Source organism: Panthera pardus, unplaced genomic scaffold (genome assembly GCF_024362965.1).
Source record: "Panthera pardus isolate Hobbes unplaced genomic scaffold, ASM2436296v1 HiC_scaffold_12, whole genome shotgun sequence".
NCBI classification, from domain to species: domain Eukaryota; kingdom Metazoa; phylum Chordata; class Mammalia; order Carnivora; family Felidae; genus Panthera; species Panthera pardus.
Window position 1 is genome coordinate 109,041,808 of NW_026526677.1, and position 18,653 is coordinate 109,060,460.

General features: G+C 40.3%; 1 protein-coding gene across 2 annotated transcripts in view; it reads left to right on the forward strand.

Moving 5' to 3' along the window:
- Positions 1–16,259, forward strand: part of CWF19L2 (CWF19 like cell cycle control factor 2) — a 150,242-nt gene extending 133,983 nt beyond the window's left edge. For both annotated transcript variants that reach the window (XM_019469300.2, XM_019469301.2), the window contains 4 exons: positions 4,116–4,271; positions 6,348–6,428; positions 11,858–11,959; positions 15,573–16,259. In XM_019469300.2, the coding sequence (XP_019324845.2) occupies positions 4,116–4,271; positions 6,348–6,428; positions 11,858–11,959; positions 15,573–15,716 (483 nt within the window). In that variant the 3' untranslated portion in view covers positions 15,717–16,259. The remainder of the gene's footprint in view (positions 1–4,115; positions 4,272–6,347; positions 6,429–11,857; positions 11,960–15,572) is intronic.
- The last annotated feature ends 2,394 nt before the right edge of the window (positions 16,260–18,653 follow it).

The following is an 18,653-nucleotide window of genomic DNA, read 5'->3' on the forward strand; positions in this document are numbered from 1 at the left end:
TCCATGGAGGGCACAGAGTTAAATATATGGATTCTATCTCATAACATTTATCTCTGGATAACTTTACCTTTGGACATGTTCTATTTAGAAAATCTGAATAAATTATAGTATTAATATTATATGATCAACCTTACATAGCTTTGATATTTATATTTCCAAGTATAATACTTTAATTTTCATTTCAAAAAGTTTTACTTATATACACCTGAATTGTTATAATGTGACTTGATACAAATTAAGAATTGCAACACTCTAGTATAGCTTACTTAAATATATTGTAAGGAATTTTAGTCTAGATATGTTACCTAAAATGAGGAATGGCATGTAGGTGAGTAGTCATAGTTTAGAAATGTGGAAAATAGTGATTACCCAATGGGTAGAGTTTTTTCTACTAGAAAAATGGGAATGTTATATAATCCCCATAATATGGGGATCTACATCTCTGTGAAGCATAAAATAGTTTTGGTATGTTATAATAATGAACTAAAAAACTTTCTTCAGTGTTTGGTTGTTGTATAACTTAAAGAATGAGTATTATTTAAATACGTATAGTGTATGTGTTATACTGAGCTTCGGGAAGATCCTTCTTTAGTGGAGCGGGTAACCTCAAATTCTTTCATTAAACTCGTGTTTTTCAAGTACAGTTTTTTTATGCAGAGAGAAGTACTTGAGTGTTTGTGTGTGTCCTGCTTGTATGATGTTTATATTATCATAGTGAACTATTCTTGCATCACTACTAATTTAGTACCTTTAAGTTTGCATTTGTAATTCATGACTCTGTAATTCATGACAGACGTCTTCCTCACTGTCATCCACATAGTATTTAGAACAAGCATCGAAACAGTTAAACCAGGAAAGGGCTGTGGATCAACAGGAAAGCAAGGAAGTTTGCGAGACAATGTTACATTGTCGGTGCTGCTGCTGCTTTATATACATTTTCTCCTTTCTTCAAAGAAGCTTAGTTTTCAAATAGGTAGTTCTACTCCAGCAATGGTTTTCCTTTTTCTAGCCCGTAAGATTATGTTACCACTGCACTAGGTAATGAAATAAGTAACAGTTCATCGAAAATATTCATAATAAATAAAAATTCACAAACGGTAGCAGTTAACAACATAGAGACAGTCTAAAAAACTATCTTATAAAACCAGCTTTGTATATTTTTCCCATTTTGTTTTCTAAGTGTTTTGTGCAAGTGTGTTTGTTTTCTAAGTGCTTACTAGGCCTGCGAAGGTAACTTTTGGGAAAAACAACAGGGTAGAGGCGGGAATGGATGAACGGTTGTCACTTCCTGGCTCGTGAGCATTGTTAGTCTTAGCACCGATGTCTGTGAATCGTCCATCGAATTGTGGTCACTGCTGTTGCAAACAGAACCGAACTCACAGTGCTCAAGACAGGAAAAGTTAATCTCTTATGTCACGGTCCAGTGTGGGTTGGGCAGTTCCCAAGGCAGATCGCCCCCAGACATTTAATTGGGTATCCAGGCTCCTTCCATCATCAGGCTCTCCTGTGGTGGGGTCCTCTTTCAGGACCTTGGATGGAAGAAAATGAATACAAGAAGGCACACTGCCCCTTCACTGTTTCAAGGGACACATAAGTCACTTGTCACAAGTGACACCTATCATTTCTAGATACATTCCATTGCCCAGAATTAAATATGTCCCCACCTAAGTCCCAGAGAGGCTGGGAAATCTAGTCTTCTTCTTTGCCCAGGAAGAGGAAAATGAAACAGTTTAGTGAACATGGCTTTTCTTGGGAAGGTTTGTTGTCTGCAGAAATCAGATTGGGGCCATGGCAACTATAAAATTTGAATGACCACTTTCACCATGTAGATACCTATACCAGTATTTTATATTTTATGATTTTTTTACCATAATTTAACCTCAATTGTGTGTGCACTGTTAATTTGATTTTATGAAGTGTAGTACAAGATTCAGAGGATTTTTAAAGGGGAAGCAATCCTATATAGTCATCTCTAATGATTTAGCTAACAAGTCACCTGACAATGAGATTATTAGACTATTAGCCAAGACTTTGACAACAAATTGAGTCTTTAAAAGAGGCTTTGCTGAACTTCTCTACAGCTCTGGTCAGAAATGAAAAGCAAATCCTGTGTCTGTTGCTTACTAGGTATCTTTGTAGTTTATCTCAATGTATAATTATTTGATTTCCTTTTTTCCTACTTGTTCTTGTTTTATGAAATGAGTACAAAACGGAAGCGTGACAAGTCATTACTGACAAGTGATCATCGGAGGCCTGGTGGAGTCCCAGGACCCCCACCCCCCAGGCAGCAGCAATAAGTAGCTTCTCCCCTTTTGGGGTGTCCGTGGAGGCTGAGTGGGGAAGCTGAACAGCTGTCTGCACGTGGCAGTCGCTAGGCAGTGTCTGAGCCACAACCTGGCTGAATCTCCAGGGAGTTAGGCTGAGCTAAAGCCAGGAACCTTAAAAGGTGATGTGATTCCACCTGTACGACATGCTTGAAACGGTAGGATTAAAGAAATGGAGTACACAGTGGCGGTTTTGCCCATGTGATGAGAGGGAGTGTGGCTGGGAGTGTTGGGATTGCTCTGTGCCTTCACCGTGTCCCTGTTAATATCCTGGTTGTGATGCTGTACTGTGGTTTTGTAAGATGCTACCGTCGGGGGAAACTGGGGTAGAGGTGTATGGGATCTCTCCATTTTCTACATGTGATCTATAGTCCTAATTGAACAATTTAATTAAGATATTTGAAAGTTATAAATTAGCTGACAAATCTCGATAAAAAAATGTTTCAAAAATAAATTTAATAAGGTGGGGGGGGGCGTGCCTGGTGGCTCAGTCAGTTAAGTGTCTGAATCTTGGTTTCGGCTCATGTCACGATGTCACGGTTCATAAGATCGAGCCCCGTGTTGGCCTCTGTGCTAACAGTGGGGAGCCTGCTTGTGATTCTCTCTCTGCCTCTCTCCCTCTTGTGCACTCTCTGTCTCTCTCTCAAAAATAAATAAACTTTAAAAAAAAAAAATCTTTCTTCCTCCTACTTAGACAAGTATACTAACACTTAATAAAGATAGAATAAATATATGACACTCTACAAGGCCAAGTTTGAATTTCGAATTCTTAGACACCTTGGTGGTGTGGGGAGAGTCAGCTTCTGGCTACAGCCTTCAGCCTGGTCCCCTTTCTTCTAAGCCCTGACATCATCCTGTACCACAGGGGATGTCCTGTGCATACCTGTGAGCGTCTGGACGGCGTGTCTGTGCTCCAGGACTCAGGGTATGAAATAATAAATAAGTAAATAAGTAGAAAATAATAAAAAGTAGGGATTTTATAATAACGCTGAGTTCTTTGGGAAAAGAAAACACTCTTACTGTTCCACCGTAGTATATTTGACTTTGATACACTCGGTGGGACATGATTGTACGTGAAAATAGGGGATGCTTGAGTATACAAGGTCCAAGTGCAGGGTCAGCAGACGTGTGTGGGAGCCAGTGGATGAAGATGCTGTGAGCCTAGGGAGATACTGGGAAGTGGGTTCCACACCCACCTTCCAGGAGGTACCTTCTGTGTTTTGTGGTTGTTTCCCTCTGATTTTACCATCTGTTCTGCCTATTTTACTCCTTGAGTTTGATTTTATCTCTTTCTTGTCTTATTGTAGTCTATTGGAACATTTCCAATATATGCACAAAACTCGGCAGAGTAAGTTTCAGTTTAAAAGGAAAAGTTGGTTAGGGGCGCCTGGGTGGCTCAGTCACTTGGGCTGACTGACTTCGGCTCAGGTCATGATCTCACGGTTCGTGGGTTCGAGCCCCGCATTGGGCTCTGTGCTGACAGCTCAGAGCCTGGAGCCTGCTTCGGATTCTGTGTCTCCCTCTCTCTGCACCTCCCCTGCTCGTGCTCTGTCTCTCTCTGACTCTCAAAAAATAAATAAATGTTAATAAAAAAAAAAAAAAGAAAAGTTGCTTAAATATGTGAAATGATATAGTAGATTTAGAAAGTAAAGTAATGGTAAGGTAACAGTACAGAATCTAAACATTGTTGACCATTTATTTTTTATTTTAAAGGGATTTAGTGTACCTTTTATTGTTTTCCATATTTTGTCTGTAAGTGTTTTAGTTACCTCATCATTTTATTTTCTTCAGATGTTTAGGAAATCATTGGTAAAGATGTTTGAAGATAAAGGGTTGGACTGCATCTTTTTAGAAACTAACATGAGCATGAAGAAGCAGTACCATATGGTTTACGAGTGCATTCCTCTCCCGAAGGAAGTGGGCGACATGGCTCCCATCTACTTTAAGGTATTCTGGATACTTTTGCATGCATCCTGTTTCACAACAGTGCTGTTTTATGAATACGGTTATCTTTTTTCTTGTATTTTTTGTCCTTATATACTAATATCAAACTTTATATAAAGAAATGCAGTAAAGCACACAAAAAAATTCTTTGTAAATTTCTGTAGAGAGAAATTTGGGATTTTGACCTTTAAAAAGCATGCTTATTTGAGAGTGCCTGGGTGGCTCAGTCGGTTGAGTGTCCAACTTCAGCTCAGGTCGTGGTCGCACAGCTTGTGAGTTTGAGTCCCGCATCAGGCGCTGTGCAGACAGCTTGGAGCCTGGAGCCTGCTTTGGATTCTCTGTTTCCCTCTCTCTTTCCCCCTCCCCTGCTCACACTCTGTCTCTCTCTCTCTGAAAAATAAATAAACATTGAAAAAAAAAAAGCATGCTTATTTGTAAGTATGAATATACTGTTGAATGGCAGTTTATGATTTCTATTGTAATTTGTCAGTTCTAAAATGAAAAATCAGGGTTTTACCTTGAAGTCCTTTGCGGTCAAAATTATAGTCGTAATTCTAGAAAACTCACTGAAATTCACAAGAGCTGGAGAGAGTTACATACAAATAGTCCATGTTACAATTGCTGAGACAAATTACTGTTCTTTTAGTATTTAATACCTCATGATGCTGTTTGTAAGAAGAAACTAGTATCTAACCTTGACATACGTTTTTCGACATAATTACTAGAGTTTTTAATCAATTAAGTGTCATTATAATATTCAGGCAGCTTTTACAAGATAGCATGGTTTTGAGGCTGACCTGAATACATTATAATTTGTAGGCTAATATAAATGCATGTGTAGAAACGTATATGAAATAGTAACATGTAAAGTGAAAAATGGAGGCAGTGTTTTATGAAGTGATGCACGGAGACTTTCCCGTGCAACATTTAGACAATACAGGATGGGAGAGTTTATTCGTGGACTGGACATCCCAGTACAAAGGATGGTGAGACTTGTTGAGGTTAATGAGGTGGTGAAAATACGCTTTCTCTCTACAGATTTCTAAAAACAATTTGATTATTTGATTTTAAGAAATATACTAGTAAAGTAGGAGAAAGAGCCAACTTGCCAGTTGTGTGTTAAGCAAAATCAGTTGGGAAAGAGATTATTATACTTTTCTTCATTTTTTTTTCTTTCTTTTTTTTGTATCTCCCCAGTAGAGTCTTAGGTGATTGTGACCACAGGCATTGAGGTAATAGGACATGTAAGCAGCCACTGTTGCTTATGTTGGGTGACAGAAATGTCATCACTTAGAACGGTGTGTCACTTTTCTACCCTAAACCTTTTATTTGATTTGCCTTCAGTTTTATACTGAATGTGCTATGTCATAGTATCAGCCCCAGTGCCCCATATGCCTTTTAAATATGGACCAGCAGTGTATCTGATGCTTTTAAACTGTGCTTATTTGAATGCTAATTTTATGTTTAAAATTTGCTTCATTAATGATGACAACTGTACAAAAATGAGAGTACTTGATACTCATCATCCTGGTTTTTCTATTAAATATTTCTTTACCATAAATACTAGTTCTGTTGCTTAGGCTCGGAGGTCTTACAATGCCGCATCTATCCATTTTTCCCCTTCATTTTTACTTCTTTGTTATAGGGCCAAATAGTTCAAGTACTTCGTTGTCAGAAATTACTCTTTTGTGAAAAGAGCAGTAAAACTAAACAAATTTATTTGAGTAGGTTTCTATGAATGGGATAAGGAAGTTGTGAACTTTTATGTTCACAAACTTTCGTTTAAATTAAATTGCTTAGGCTTATTAAGGATTGTATTTGTGGTGTAAAGTTGGGCTGAAGTTAGTACAAGAATTAAGAATGAGTAAATAATATTTCCTTTTTCCTAAAGATAGGACTTTAAAGAAAATTAAGGTCCAATTTTAAATAACGAATTAAAGCCTTAACCCATTTTAAATAATGAACCACCTACCATGTATACTCTATCTGTGATTAATTCACTGTGTTACTTTATTTTTAAACAGTCTCTTTGTGTTTGCTTATAAACTATTTTTTCATTAATAAATGGCTATTTCTTAGAAAGCCATAATGGAATCTGATGAAGAATGGTCTATGAACAAGAAATTGATCGATCTCTCTTCGAAAGACATCAGAAAGTCTGTAAGTATCTTTTTCTTGCCCTTGGTATAAGAAATGATCCTGATGTTTAGGGATCATTAATTGTCACATCTTAAGAAAGAGACCGTTTGGGGCACCTGGGTGGCTCAGTCGTTTAAGCGTCTGACTTCGGCTCAGATCATGATCTCACGGCCTGTGAGTTCGAGCCCCGTGTCGGGCTCTGTCGGGCTCAGAGCCTGGAGCCTCTTTAGATTCTGTGTCTTTCTGTCTCTCTCTCTGCCCCTCCCCTGCTCACACTGTGTCTCTCAAAAATAAATAAACATCAAAAAAAAAAATTAAAAAAAAAAAAAAGAAAGAAAGAGACCATTTGGCTGAGTGACCCAAGGTGAAGTAAGTAATTCTATGAATAAGAAATTCTTTTCATTCTACTTGGTCTAGCAAATGCTCCTTTGTTCAGATGCTTATGTGAATATTTATTCCTGACCTTCTGGCCTTGTGCCTTCCTCACCTTCTGGAGCAGTGCCTTCCTCACCTTCTGGCGCTGTGCCATTGTGGTGCCTACAATTGGCTGTGACCACATCAGACTCTGCTGTAGGAGCTCCTGTAATGGGCTTCTCAGCCTCTGTGGAAGTAAGGAGAGGGGCCCTCTCGTTACTCAAATTATAATGAGGATAACATTTTCCTAGAGGCTCTATTTGATTTTGGAGTTCTTCCCTCCCCCCCCCCCCCATATAAAGATTACCTGTTACAATCTTTAAAACAGTGGCTAAGTTAGATTATGGGTTCATTTTTCTTTAGGGGAGTTTCCCAACCGAGCTTCACAGCTTAGTCGATCCACAGACTCACTCTTAGACACGTTACACAAGTTGAGTACTGTCACAAGGACCTCTCTCTTTTCTAGACGTCTAAATGAACTGGAATAGAGATATACTAGAACTGTGGATCCTTTTTGGTTTTCTGTTCAAAACACACTTTACTGTACAGCCGTTCAGTGAGTGAGAGCTGTTTACCAGGCACTCTTCTATGTGCATTGCACGTGCTGGAACAGAACAGGGATGTGGACTCTGGGGGCGGGGCAGGCACTTCAGCCTGTGTGCTAGGTCATCCCTCTGCCCTCGTGTGTAAATAACGTTATTCGAGTGCAGCTACACCAGTTTGTTAGGTGCTGCTTTTGGAAGCTTTCGTGCAGCAAGGGCAGAGTGGAGAGTTGCAGCAGAGACTATGTAATCTTCAAAGCCCAGAACATTTTATTTAAATTCAGACTTTTATGTTTTCTTAAGTTTGCTGACCCTTGTTCTAATAGATGACACTAGGCTATTTTCTTCCGTATATTCTTTTTGGAAAGCCAGACTCCTGATACAGGTGACTGGTAAGATATCTCATTGCATTTATTATGTCCTACTCAAGAGATTGAAATTTCATTGCCTTACTGAAGATAGGTTTAATACAAAGGTAAAACATTGTCTATAGTCTTCTTTTCTCCCCTTGCTGGCAAATTCGACCAGACAGTATATTAACTCCCCCCTTAACAAATGTCCTTTTCATTTCTGTCTTCTCTGAGCCTATAGTAAAACGTATCTAGGGGGCAGCTGAGGGGTTCATTCAGTTGAGTGTCTGACTCTTGGATTTGCCTCAGGTCATGTTTCCAAGGTCATGGGATCAAGCCACGTGTTGGGCTCTGCACTGAATGTGGAGCCTGTTTGGAATTCTCTCTCTCTCTCTCTCTCTCTCTCTCTCTCTCTCTCTCTTTCTCTCTGCTTCTTTCTCTCTGCCCCTCTCCCCTGCTTACATGCTCCCTCTGTCTCTAAAAAAGAAAAAAAGGATACCTAGCATACACACATCTATTATGCCTGAGTTTTTCACTTCTCATAATCTCCATTGCCATTAAATATTCTTTTTTTTTCTTTTTTTTTCTACATTTCTTTATTTTTTGAGAGACATAGACAGAGCACAAGTTGGGGAGGGGCAGAAAGTGAAGGAGACACAGAATCCGAAGCAGGTTCCAGGCTCCGAGCTGTTAGCACAGAGCCCGATGCGGGGCCCGGACTCACAAACCGTGAGATCGTGACCTGAGCCGAAGTCAGACGCTTAACCGACTGAGCCACCCAGGTGCCCTGCCATTAAATATTCTTTTATAACATGATTTTAATGGCATTTGAAAGTATTTCTAAGTAGAAGTTTTTAAAGATACATATTATTCTCTATTTGCTATCCTGTGTATGCAGTTTTCTTCCTGGTGAACCATCTAGTACCTATTTTAAGTTTGTTTTTTAAAATGTGTTCAGTACTTGAGTCAAATGCCTAGGGAGTTTTAATATTTTAACTAATATGGAAAATCTGAAACAGATACAGACCTTTGTAGGAACAGTAGTTGTATATTCTACTTGGAAGCATTGCCGAGATCCCAAGAGTTGCCTTTCTAAGTCATCACATAGTATCTGAGAGTCACAGCAGACAGGGAGTGGGCCAGATGACATCTCTGGTCCCTTTTAGCTTTAGGATTCGATAATTATGTGGATGGAATTGTGAAGAGAACTTGAGTATTAGGAATAATTCTAAAGGAGGTCACTTTTTAGGTTAATAAGCTTTTCAGTGGCTTTTTAAAATGATAAAAGTGTTTCTGAGCACAAAGTGAACAATCTTGACTTATTTTAATGTTATTTCTATTCTGGAAGAACCTCATTATACTTATTTTTAAAACTCTGTGTCCTTGGTAGTTTCATAAAGTGTTTTACCTGCTTTGTGGGGTGGGGTGATTTTTTTATTCAAGTAAATTCTTGGCTTCTGGTAATTTATTCTGATTCTTTGTTGATTTATGTTTTTCTGCTGTGAGTATGAGCTTCTCTTTTTGTGCCCCCTTGCTCCCTTTCTGGGCCCTGATTTCTCTGTAGTTGTGTGAAGTTCGTGGCAATACACAGGGAAACACATCTCTCTGTGTGCTCAGTGCAGAGCACTTGTGTGTTATCAACTAACTTGTCAACAACACTGCTCGGTTTTCACAAGGCTGTGACATTGAGATTTCATGTGAATTCTTTCTCAACTTTTAATGTGATGATTGTAAGTTTAATTTTGTGATAGCTATAATTAAAAAACATCTAACACACTTAGGGATTTTTAAGACTGAGGAAAGTCCATGTCAAGGAAAATTTGGGTTCACCCAGAGACCTTCAAGCTCAAGGACAATTAGAGCAAGTCAGGAGTAATACCTGGAAATATTGAAAGGGGCAGATTCAAATATTACTGTTTTGTTGTTGTTGTTGTTGTTGTTGTTTACCATCAGTAAAATGTTTTGCCATAGTTCTGTCAGTGTCTTTCAAGAGCGATACCAGAGGTCGTTCCCTCTGTCTGGCCGAGGCAGGAAAAGCAGAGTGGTAAGTGTGCACGCGCTTTGATACTAGAGCCTTCATGGCGCCTGCTGACGAGCCACCGTCCTGATGAGACAGCCGGTTGTCCCCAGGAGCCACAGGGAGAGGACAGACAAGCTCGTGGCAGCCCGCGCTCCTTGCAGAGCAGTGGTGTGTTTACTGTGCCGTCTCGGCACTTACGTCCTGAGTTGTTGAGTCAGTCACTTGGCATGGATGTTCGTTTCCTACCGGCGACGGAAGGACACAGATTTATTTTGCAGTCCTGGAGGTCACAAATACGAAATCTGCTGCACTGGACTCAGATCAAGGTCTTAGCAGGTGTGCGTTCCTTCTGGACGCTCTAGGGAAGAATCCGTTCCCTTCCCTTTTCTGGAAGCCACTCGAGATTCCTTCCTTCATCTTCAGTTCCAGCGGTGTGGGATCTTCCAGTTTTTCTCTGATGCTGACTCTCCTGACTCTTACTTTTAAGTATCCTTGTGATTGTATTGGGCCCACGAGGATAACCCAGGATATCTCCTCATTTGAATATCCATAAACTAATTGCATGTGTGAAGTCCCTCTGCCGTATAAGGTAGTATATTCATGGCAAATAGAGGATTAGCATATATTTCAAGGGCCATTTTCCTGCCAGGTACAATATGTTACAGACAAAGGGCATGGCCCCCATCCTTACAGATTGCTTCCTCAAGTTCCCTCTCCCTTGAAGTGCTGTCTGGTAGTCAGCGTAGTTCCATAACTTTGTTTTGGCCATTCCCATTCATGCCTCATGTACAACGCTCTGCATCACCTACCAAAAATATTCTTAGGGAGTCCTCTATCCTTTTTGCTTTGACCACCATGTTTGCACAAAGCCCTGTTGTTTGGAAACCAGGAAAGGCAGTAATATTTGAATGACCTTCTCTGTGTGAGGCATCGGGCTTACCCTGGGTGCGCAACTTCTAGTTCATCCTCGCAGCAAACCTCTCAGTTCTTCATATTTCTCAGGAGACCCCGAGGTGGTAAATGACTGGCAGAAGGTTCAGAGCTTTGATTAGAGGCCTTCTCAGTCTCTTGACTTTATTTTTTCCTGACTGTCTAGGTCGTGTACTTGTTTATCCTATTCTGAAAATGTGAAAGTAAGAAAAATAAATAAAGCCACAAAACAGTAACCTGTTTTCCCTGCATTTGATGTTATATACTATTATATAGTGTGTGTGTATATATATATATAATATATACATATTATATGTATATATATAATATATACATATTATATGTATATATATATTATATATATACATATTATATGTATATATATATTATAATATATACATATTATATGTATATATATAATATATACATATATGTATATATATATAATATATACATATTATATGTATATATTTGATGTTATATTCTACTATTCGATGTTATATACTATTTTATAAACTGATTTTTTTACAACATTAACTACTTATAGTGAAATAGACATGTGGGATTCAGGGCCAGAATGAGCATGTGCGTGCATGCGCGTTTACACGTTTGTGCGTTTGTGTGTGTGTGTGTGTATGTGTGTGTGTGTAGAAAGGAGAGAGGAAAAGATCATAGTTAGTCCTGGAGATACTTTGAAATGAGGTTGGTTAACTAAATATTGTTATACCCACCTCACCAGTTAAGAAAAAATTATGATTGGGTTTAATTTATTTTTGATAAATAAATGGTAATAAAAATATTATGAGCAAAGCTCTAAGTATATGGTTAGGCCTCTCTTCCTGTTCTGTTTTGTGAGGGAAATATAGGAATGATACCCTTATTCTCTGTGTAGTTTAAAGAAAATTATTCTACTGTTATCTATATAAAAACACTACCTTTTCTTGCTGTTTTCCTCAAAGACAGGAAAAGAATTGGTTTTGATTATAGCTAAAGAGCTATCTGGCTGAAAGGCTACCAGATGAAATGTTTGACTGTGAAAGCTACGTCACTACGTATTCTTGAATTGGAAATTTATCATATGCTCTTGTTGTGAAGGGTTGCCTAACTTCCCTCATATCCTAGAGCAGGAGAAGGGATTGCACAGAACTTGCCAATTCCAGGCTGTACTCATGTGTGATTTATCTGTTTATTTAGGTACCCAGGGGCTTACCTTACTTCTCTGTAGATTTTGGCCTCCAAGGAGGGTTTGCCCACGTCATTGAAGATCAACATAAATTCCCTCATTACTTTGGGAAGGTAAGCTCACAAGTTTAATAAAATTCCAGAGTGTTGTAGCAGTTTGGTAATAACACTTTTCTTCTTTCAAAGGGAAATCAAAACTTGGGGCACAATATAGAGTGAAGTTGGTGAGTGCTCTTCTACCCAGTTTTAGAGAGAGAACCTCAAAGCTGCCAATAAAAATACCTCAGACTGTTGCTAACAGTCAGGAATGTCCCTTTGGAACCCACCATTTTGTGACACCGTCGAGAGTGAGGGTAGCCGTTTTCCTGTGGAGGCAGCCGGCCTCGTGCCACAAGGGTGACACTCTAGACACCCACAGTGAGTTTGCTCGAGGTGACTCCGCTTTGTGGAGGCTGTCCTTCCTTTCATCTCACCGATGGGGGAGCCGGGCTGCAGACAGGTTATGTGACCCGGTCACGCGCTTCTAAGGGACAGAACTGGTCCATGCACCTCTCATTCCTGGTTGAACCTGAGAACGGATGACCTCACGTCTGCACTTACGACGAAGCACCATGTGGTCCGAGAAGAGTATATGACTGAGTCATTTCACACGGTTTCTGGGCACATGTCTGCGTGGCGATCGTAGATCGCCATTCGTTTCACTGCTGGGGGTGCAGCCACAAAGTAGGGTCCACTGCATATCTGGGAAGTAGGTGAGGTAGTGTCAGGCGCTAGAACGAAACTAACGTGGCCGCTGCAAGAGTCAAAAGAAGTCTGGGCAGTAGTAGTTCTAGAAGTGGCCTTTGAATCGAGTCTGGCTCAGGCTTTCCTGCTCATACTGTCCTCTGACTAGAGGAGCCCTCGCGAACTCTGCCCTGGGGCCCCTGTCTCCCTCCTCACTGTCATCTCCCCTGTATGGCCGTCCTCTACAGCGAGTAGGCTCGCGTCAGGAGGAATCTCGACCCCAGAGGTTCGGATTCAGAACTGTTTATTCTGTTGCCTTTAAAATGTTAGAGGCCCGAAATCACATGCATTTTTGAACTGTTGAGATATAGTACAGAAACGTGTTTGAGAAATTTTCAAAATGTTTTTTCACAGAGTTAATTAGAAAGAAATTTGTTTTCATTGCTCTGAAAACCCCTGTTGTTTTAATCAATAGAACTCTATAACTGAAGACTCTCAGACTATGGATTCCTTCTTTCCTTCCTTCCTTCTTTCCTTCCTTCCTTCCTTCCTTCCAGCCTGATTTTTTTGAAAACAAAGTAAAATACCCATTTTTTTTTTAATTTTGTAAATTTAATTGGGAGATTGCAGTCCTGAACAAATATGTTTATATGATACTGTTTAAAAAGAAAGCTTCCTTAGCATGGCATCGCTGATCCGTTTCCCCCCAGATTTGCTTCTCAAGAAGCTGCCTGTGAGCCCAAGAACTCCCTTCAGCCTGCTGCCTAAGTGAGTGTTCAGAGAGCAGGAGGGGGATGGTCTCTTTCCATTCACAGCTGCTTCTGTTACCAAGACTCAGTGGTACTTGTATGGTACCCATAAGACAAAACTTGGTATTTTACAGAGACAGTGTTAGGCCAGTTCATAAACTAGGCTTGCTTAAACTACATTGCTTACTTGGGCTGATGCCAAGAAAATTCTCGCATTAAATCTAAATTTAGTCTTGATGTTTTCTAAAATTACTCTCTTTGTTGGGCCCTTTATTTCTGTTTCTCAGTGAAGGAGCTTACACTAAGCCTTTTCTGATATATCCAATAACTAGAATCTTCTTTTTTTTTGAGTCTCCATGTAGTCTGCAATGGCATTTACCTTATTCTGCTCTTTAAGACAGTTCTTTGTGTAGTTGGTCATTCTTCTGGTCCTACCACAGGCCCACATTCTGTTAGTTCTCTGAAGACAGGTAGATGTATGTTAGTTATCTTTGTATCCCCAACGACATTTGGTACTTGCTTGTACACAGTATGTCCCCTTGGTAAAAATGTTAAGAGCGTGTCCAGGATCTCACCACACAGCCCTGTGGAAGTAGACTGAACATGCAGAGTTTGACCCTCAGCCCAGTGTTGTCCTGTGTTGCCATACTGCCCTCCCGTAAGCATTGCACGTTTCCCCCGTATCCTTGTGTATGTGGATACTCACAGGCATAAATTGCATTACTTTCTGTAGCTAACAGCACAGGAAGAGAATCATGAGGGAAGTAATCTAGGATAATGAAAGCAGTCAAATCAAAATCCATTTCTTACAGGAGTTTGGAATGTGACTCTTAAAAGAAGGTGGTTTATAATTTTTAATTCTTTGTTTATTTGGATTATTAGTATTAAAATATGATTCTAGGGATGCCTGGGTGGCTCAGTCGGTTGAGTGTCCGACTTCGCTCAGGTCATGATCTCGAGGTCTGTGAGTTCGAGCCCCACGTCGGGCTCTGTGCTGACAGCTCAGAGCCTGGAGCCTGCTTCGGATTCTGTGTCTCCCTCCCTCTCTGCCCCTCCCCTGCTCATGCTCTGTCTCTCTCTCTCTGTCAAAAATAAATAAAACATTAAAAATAAAAATAAAATAAAATAAAATAAAATAAAATAAAATAAAATATTCTATTTCCTGAATAAAGATCTCCAGCTAATAGTAGAAGAAAATGGCTTATAAATATAAGGGGTAGTAGAGAGAATGTTGGCCTGAGATTCAACTGCAGTCCGACACCAGAGTTAATAACTGTTGCATGTTGGCTAACTTTTTCTCCATACTGGTTACCAGAACAGCTCATGAGGACCAAATTAATTAAATGTCACGCTCCCTTCCTCCCCTTTGCACCCTCTCTGGTAGATGTGCTAACAAGCAACAAAACGGACAAAGAACATGACAAGAGACAAAACTAGCACTGCTAGAATTCTAGGGCTTGCATAGTTAGAACTAACTGAAAACAAGATTTTTTTCCCCAAGTTTTCATTTAAAGTCCAGCTTGTTAACATACACATGCAATAATAGTTTTAGGTGTAGAGTTTAGTGATTGACCATTTACATACAGCACCCTGTGCTCATCACAGCAAGTGCCCTCCTTAATCCCCATCACCTGTTTCTCCCATCCCTCGCCTACCTCTCCACTGTAACCATCAGTGTGATCTCTGTGGTTAAGAATCTGTTTCTTGGTTTGCCTCTCTTTTTTCCCCATGCTCATTTGTTTTGTTTCTTAAATCCCACATATGAATGAAATTGTAGCCATTTGTCTTTCTCTGCCTGACTTACTTCACTTAGCATTATACTCTCTAGCTCTATCTACATCGTTGCAAATGGCAAGATTTCATTCTTTTTGATGGCCAGCTAATATTCACATGTTCTTTATCCATTCATCAGCCAGTGGACGCTTGGGGTCTTTCCATAATTGGCTATTGTAGATAGCGCTGCCGTAAACATTGGGATACATGTACCCTTCGAATCTGTATTTTTGTATCCTTTGGGTAAATACCTAGTAGTGTAATTGTTGGGTCATAGGGTAGTTCTGTTTTTAACTTTTTGAGGAACCTCCATACTGGAAAGTAAGATTTTTTAACTTGAAACTAATATGTGTGTAGAATTTGAGTATCATCTTGGAGAACTACTGACTTTTATACCTAGTATAAATATAAATAGAAATAGTTTCATTCTGTTTTCAGCATTTATACATATATGTGTCTGTATTTCTCTCATTCTTTAAAAGGAAATCATTGGTGGGATGTTGGATATAGAACCCAGGCTGTGGAGGAAAGGGATCCGGGAAAGCTTTGAGGATCAGAGGAAGAAGGCCCTGCAGTTCGCTCAGTGGTGGAAACCATTCGACTTCACCAAAAGTAAAAAATGTTGAGTCAAGCCTTTCAGTTTTTAAATGTCTTCTTCAGATTCCTTTCAGTTTTATTTCTATTCTGTCTCAACAACTGACCCTCAGGCCACAGGGAGAGAAAGTCCTGCTCTGGGTCTCGGATGCCTGTGCATCACCGGATTGTTTCCTTTCCTACCTTGTCCTGCGCCCTTCCCTGTTGTCATTGGGGAGCAGGACCGGATACGGGGTGACCCTGCGTTCCCGCTCTGTCCCTGCGTCTTTGTGTTCCGACCAGTACAGTTAAGATGTGGAAGGACTTTCCTGAAGGACTGCTGAGGAGGGACAGCAGATCACCGGTTCAGAGGGAGGTGGGGCTGCTTCAAGGTGGTGAACACTGTTGACCAGCTTCTCGTGAATATTTTAAACTGAGTTGGCATATTCAGTAATAATTGCAACTTCTCTTTGTAGCCTTTTATAGAAGAGCTCTTCATTTTCTACCAGTAGCAGATATATCACTGCTATTCTTTTTATTAAAGGAAGAAGAATGTTCGAGAATAATAAATTAAATAAAGCATCACATGTTCATGATTTGTTGGTTTCTATTTCTGGATTAAAAAAAATTTTTTTATGTTTGTTTTTGAGAGAGAGAGAGAGAGACAGAGCCTGAGCGGAGGAGGGACATAGAGAGAGGGAGACACAGAATCAAAGCAGGCTCCAGGCTCTGAGGTGTCAGCACAGAGCCCGACGCGGGGCTCGAACTCACGAACTGGGAGATCATGACCTGAGCTGAAGTCGGATGCTCAACCGACTGAGCCACCCAGGCGCCCCTTAATTCTGGATTTTTAGATAGTGTCTTTGAATTTGCAGGATGTTGAAAGTAATTGTTCCAGATGACACAATTTACAGCTGTTTGGGTTTTGAAAGTTGAAAAATTTAGCCAAATTGTCATTTTGGGTTTGTAGTATTACAAAATCTTAAGTAATTAGAGTATTCTGAATGTCTAGAGCACGTTCCGTTGCTCGGCACTTGATCGAAGCTTCATTTTTCTTTGTTCTTACGCTTGGTATCAAGGGGTTTTGAAACCATATATTTAAAAAATATGACCATGGGGTAAGAGTGCTCCTATTTTTTTAATATGGGAGATGTTTTTGGTGTAACCCCTTCTCAAAGATCCTTGACATTTTGTCATGAAATGTTGAATACGTAGAATCAGTGTGATGCATACTCTGGAGAAACTCCTAACTCTACACAGTTATTTTTTAATATCGGCGTCTCATTATTTCTTTAGTATGGCACAAAATGTTTATATTCTACCTGTAGTTTTTAAATTTCGCATATGAGTTGAAGTTTAGTGGTTTCATTTTCTCAGTATTTGCAAATTGAATTTAAGTATAATTATCAGATACTTGATAGTATCTGATTTTTTTTTAACTGCTATTTTCAAACTCGTTAAGCTGTATTGCAGAGACACAGAGGAATCTATGACATTTATGTAATCAGTGAGGTAACAGTTCGTGGGGAATTTTGGTTTTGTGCTAGTAGAGTGCAAAAATAAAAAGTACTTCCCCTGCTTTAAATTATTTTACAGTCTGGCGGACAAGGAGACGTGCGTCGATGATATAGCACAGTGTAAGTTCTAACGCGAGGTATGTGTCAGGTGTATCCGAGCGCCATGCTGAAGGACTCTTCACACCTCCTCTGTCTGTCTGGGAGGGTGACTTTGCTGCTTGTTTTACCGAGATTGCAGAACCGCAGAGACGAGATTTTCCACCGCACCTCCCAGTAGTCCTCCATGTGCACCCATGGGCTCTGCGTGCCCTCTTGCTAACTACAGATAAATTATTTTGTTGTTCTTCTCTGGGGCTCATCCACGCCATTATGTCCTGGATCTCACCCCCCTCACCTACTCAGTTGGCCCTACTCTCTCCCTATTACTAGGATTTTCCTCTCTAGGTAAGAGTGAGTTCCTATTAGCATATGAAAACATCTTGTAACAGTCCACCACAGACCCCCCCCATCACATCCCCTGTAGCCATTTTCCTTCTCTGCTTGACAGCAAAGCTCGTTTAAATAATATTTGTGTCCTCTCCTTCCCTCCTCCTCCTGTTCTCAGTATGCTTAAACGCCCCCCCCCCCACCCCCTTCTACTAAAACTGCTTGTGTCAAGGTCCTCCGTGAACCTGCCACATCGGTAAATCACGTAATTACTGTCCATGTTCCTCTTGCTCGCCTGTCGGCGTCACTGACAGACTCGAGACACTTTCTCTGCTTCCAGAGTGCAGTTTCTTATTTCTCCTCCTTCACTGCTGGCTCTGTCCTCCCAGCCTCCTTTGCTGGTTCCTCTCCAGCCAGTCACGTGTTGAAATGCCCATCCTCACTTCTTATCTGTTCTCTGTTACATGCTGTCTCTCAAGGTGATGTCATACTTAAAATGGTCCTATGGACCACCTTTAGGTTGGGTCATTTATTCAACAAATATTTGAGTGTTTTCCTTGTGCGGGTTACTGTTCTGAGTGCAGGGAATACACTATGAATAAAACAAAAATGCCTCCTTTGAGGAGTTCATATTGTATCAAGAAAGACAAACGTAGTAAATAAATTATCCAGAAAATGTCAGAGGTGGTAAGTGCTATGGAAAAAGGAAAAGTAGAACAGGACAAGGAAGACGCCTCTCAAATTTATGCCTTCATCCTGGACCTCTTCAGCGAACTCCGGAAACAAATACCAAGGTGACATCTCTACTGTATCTCATCTGTGAGATGGGCATCCCACCTGAACTGATTTCCTTCTCGTTCCAGGTATTTATAACAACCATTTCATTACACCATGTGGTTGTATAGATGAGGACTTTGGTTAGGGCTCAGCTGGATGATTTGCCTCTGTTTCCTGATGTCTGGGGCCTCAGCTGGAGTGACTCAAGCGTCTGGAGATGACTGGGGCCACACGTGTAGGGCCTCTGTTCTTCACATGGGCCATGTGTGC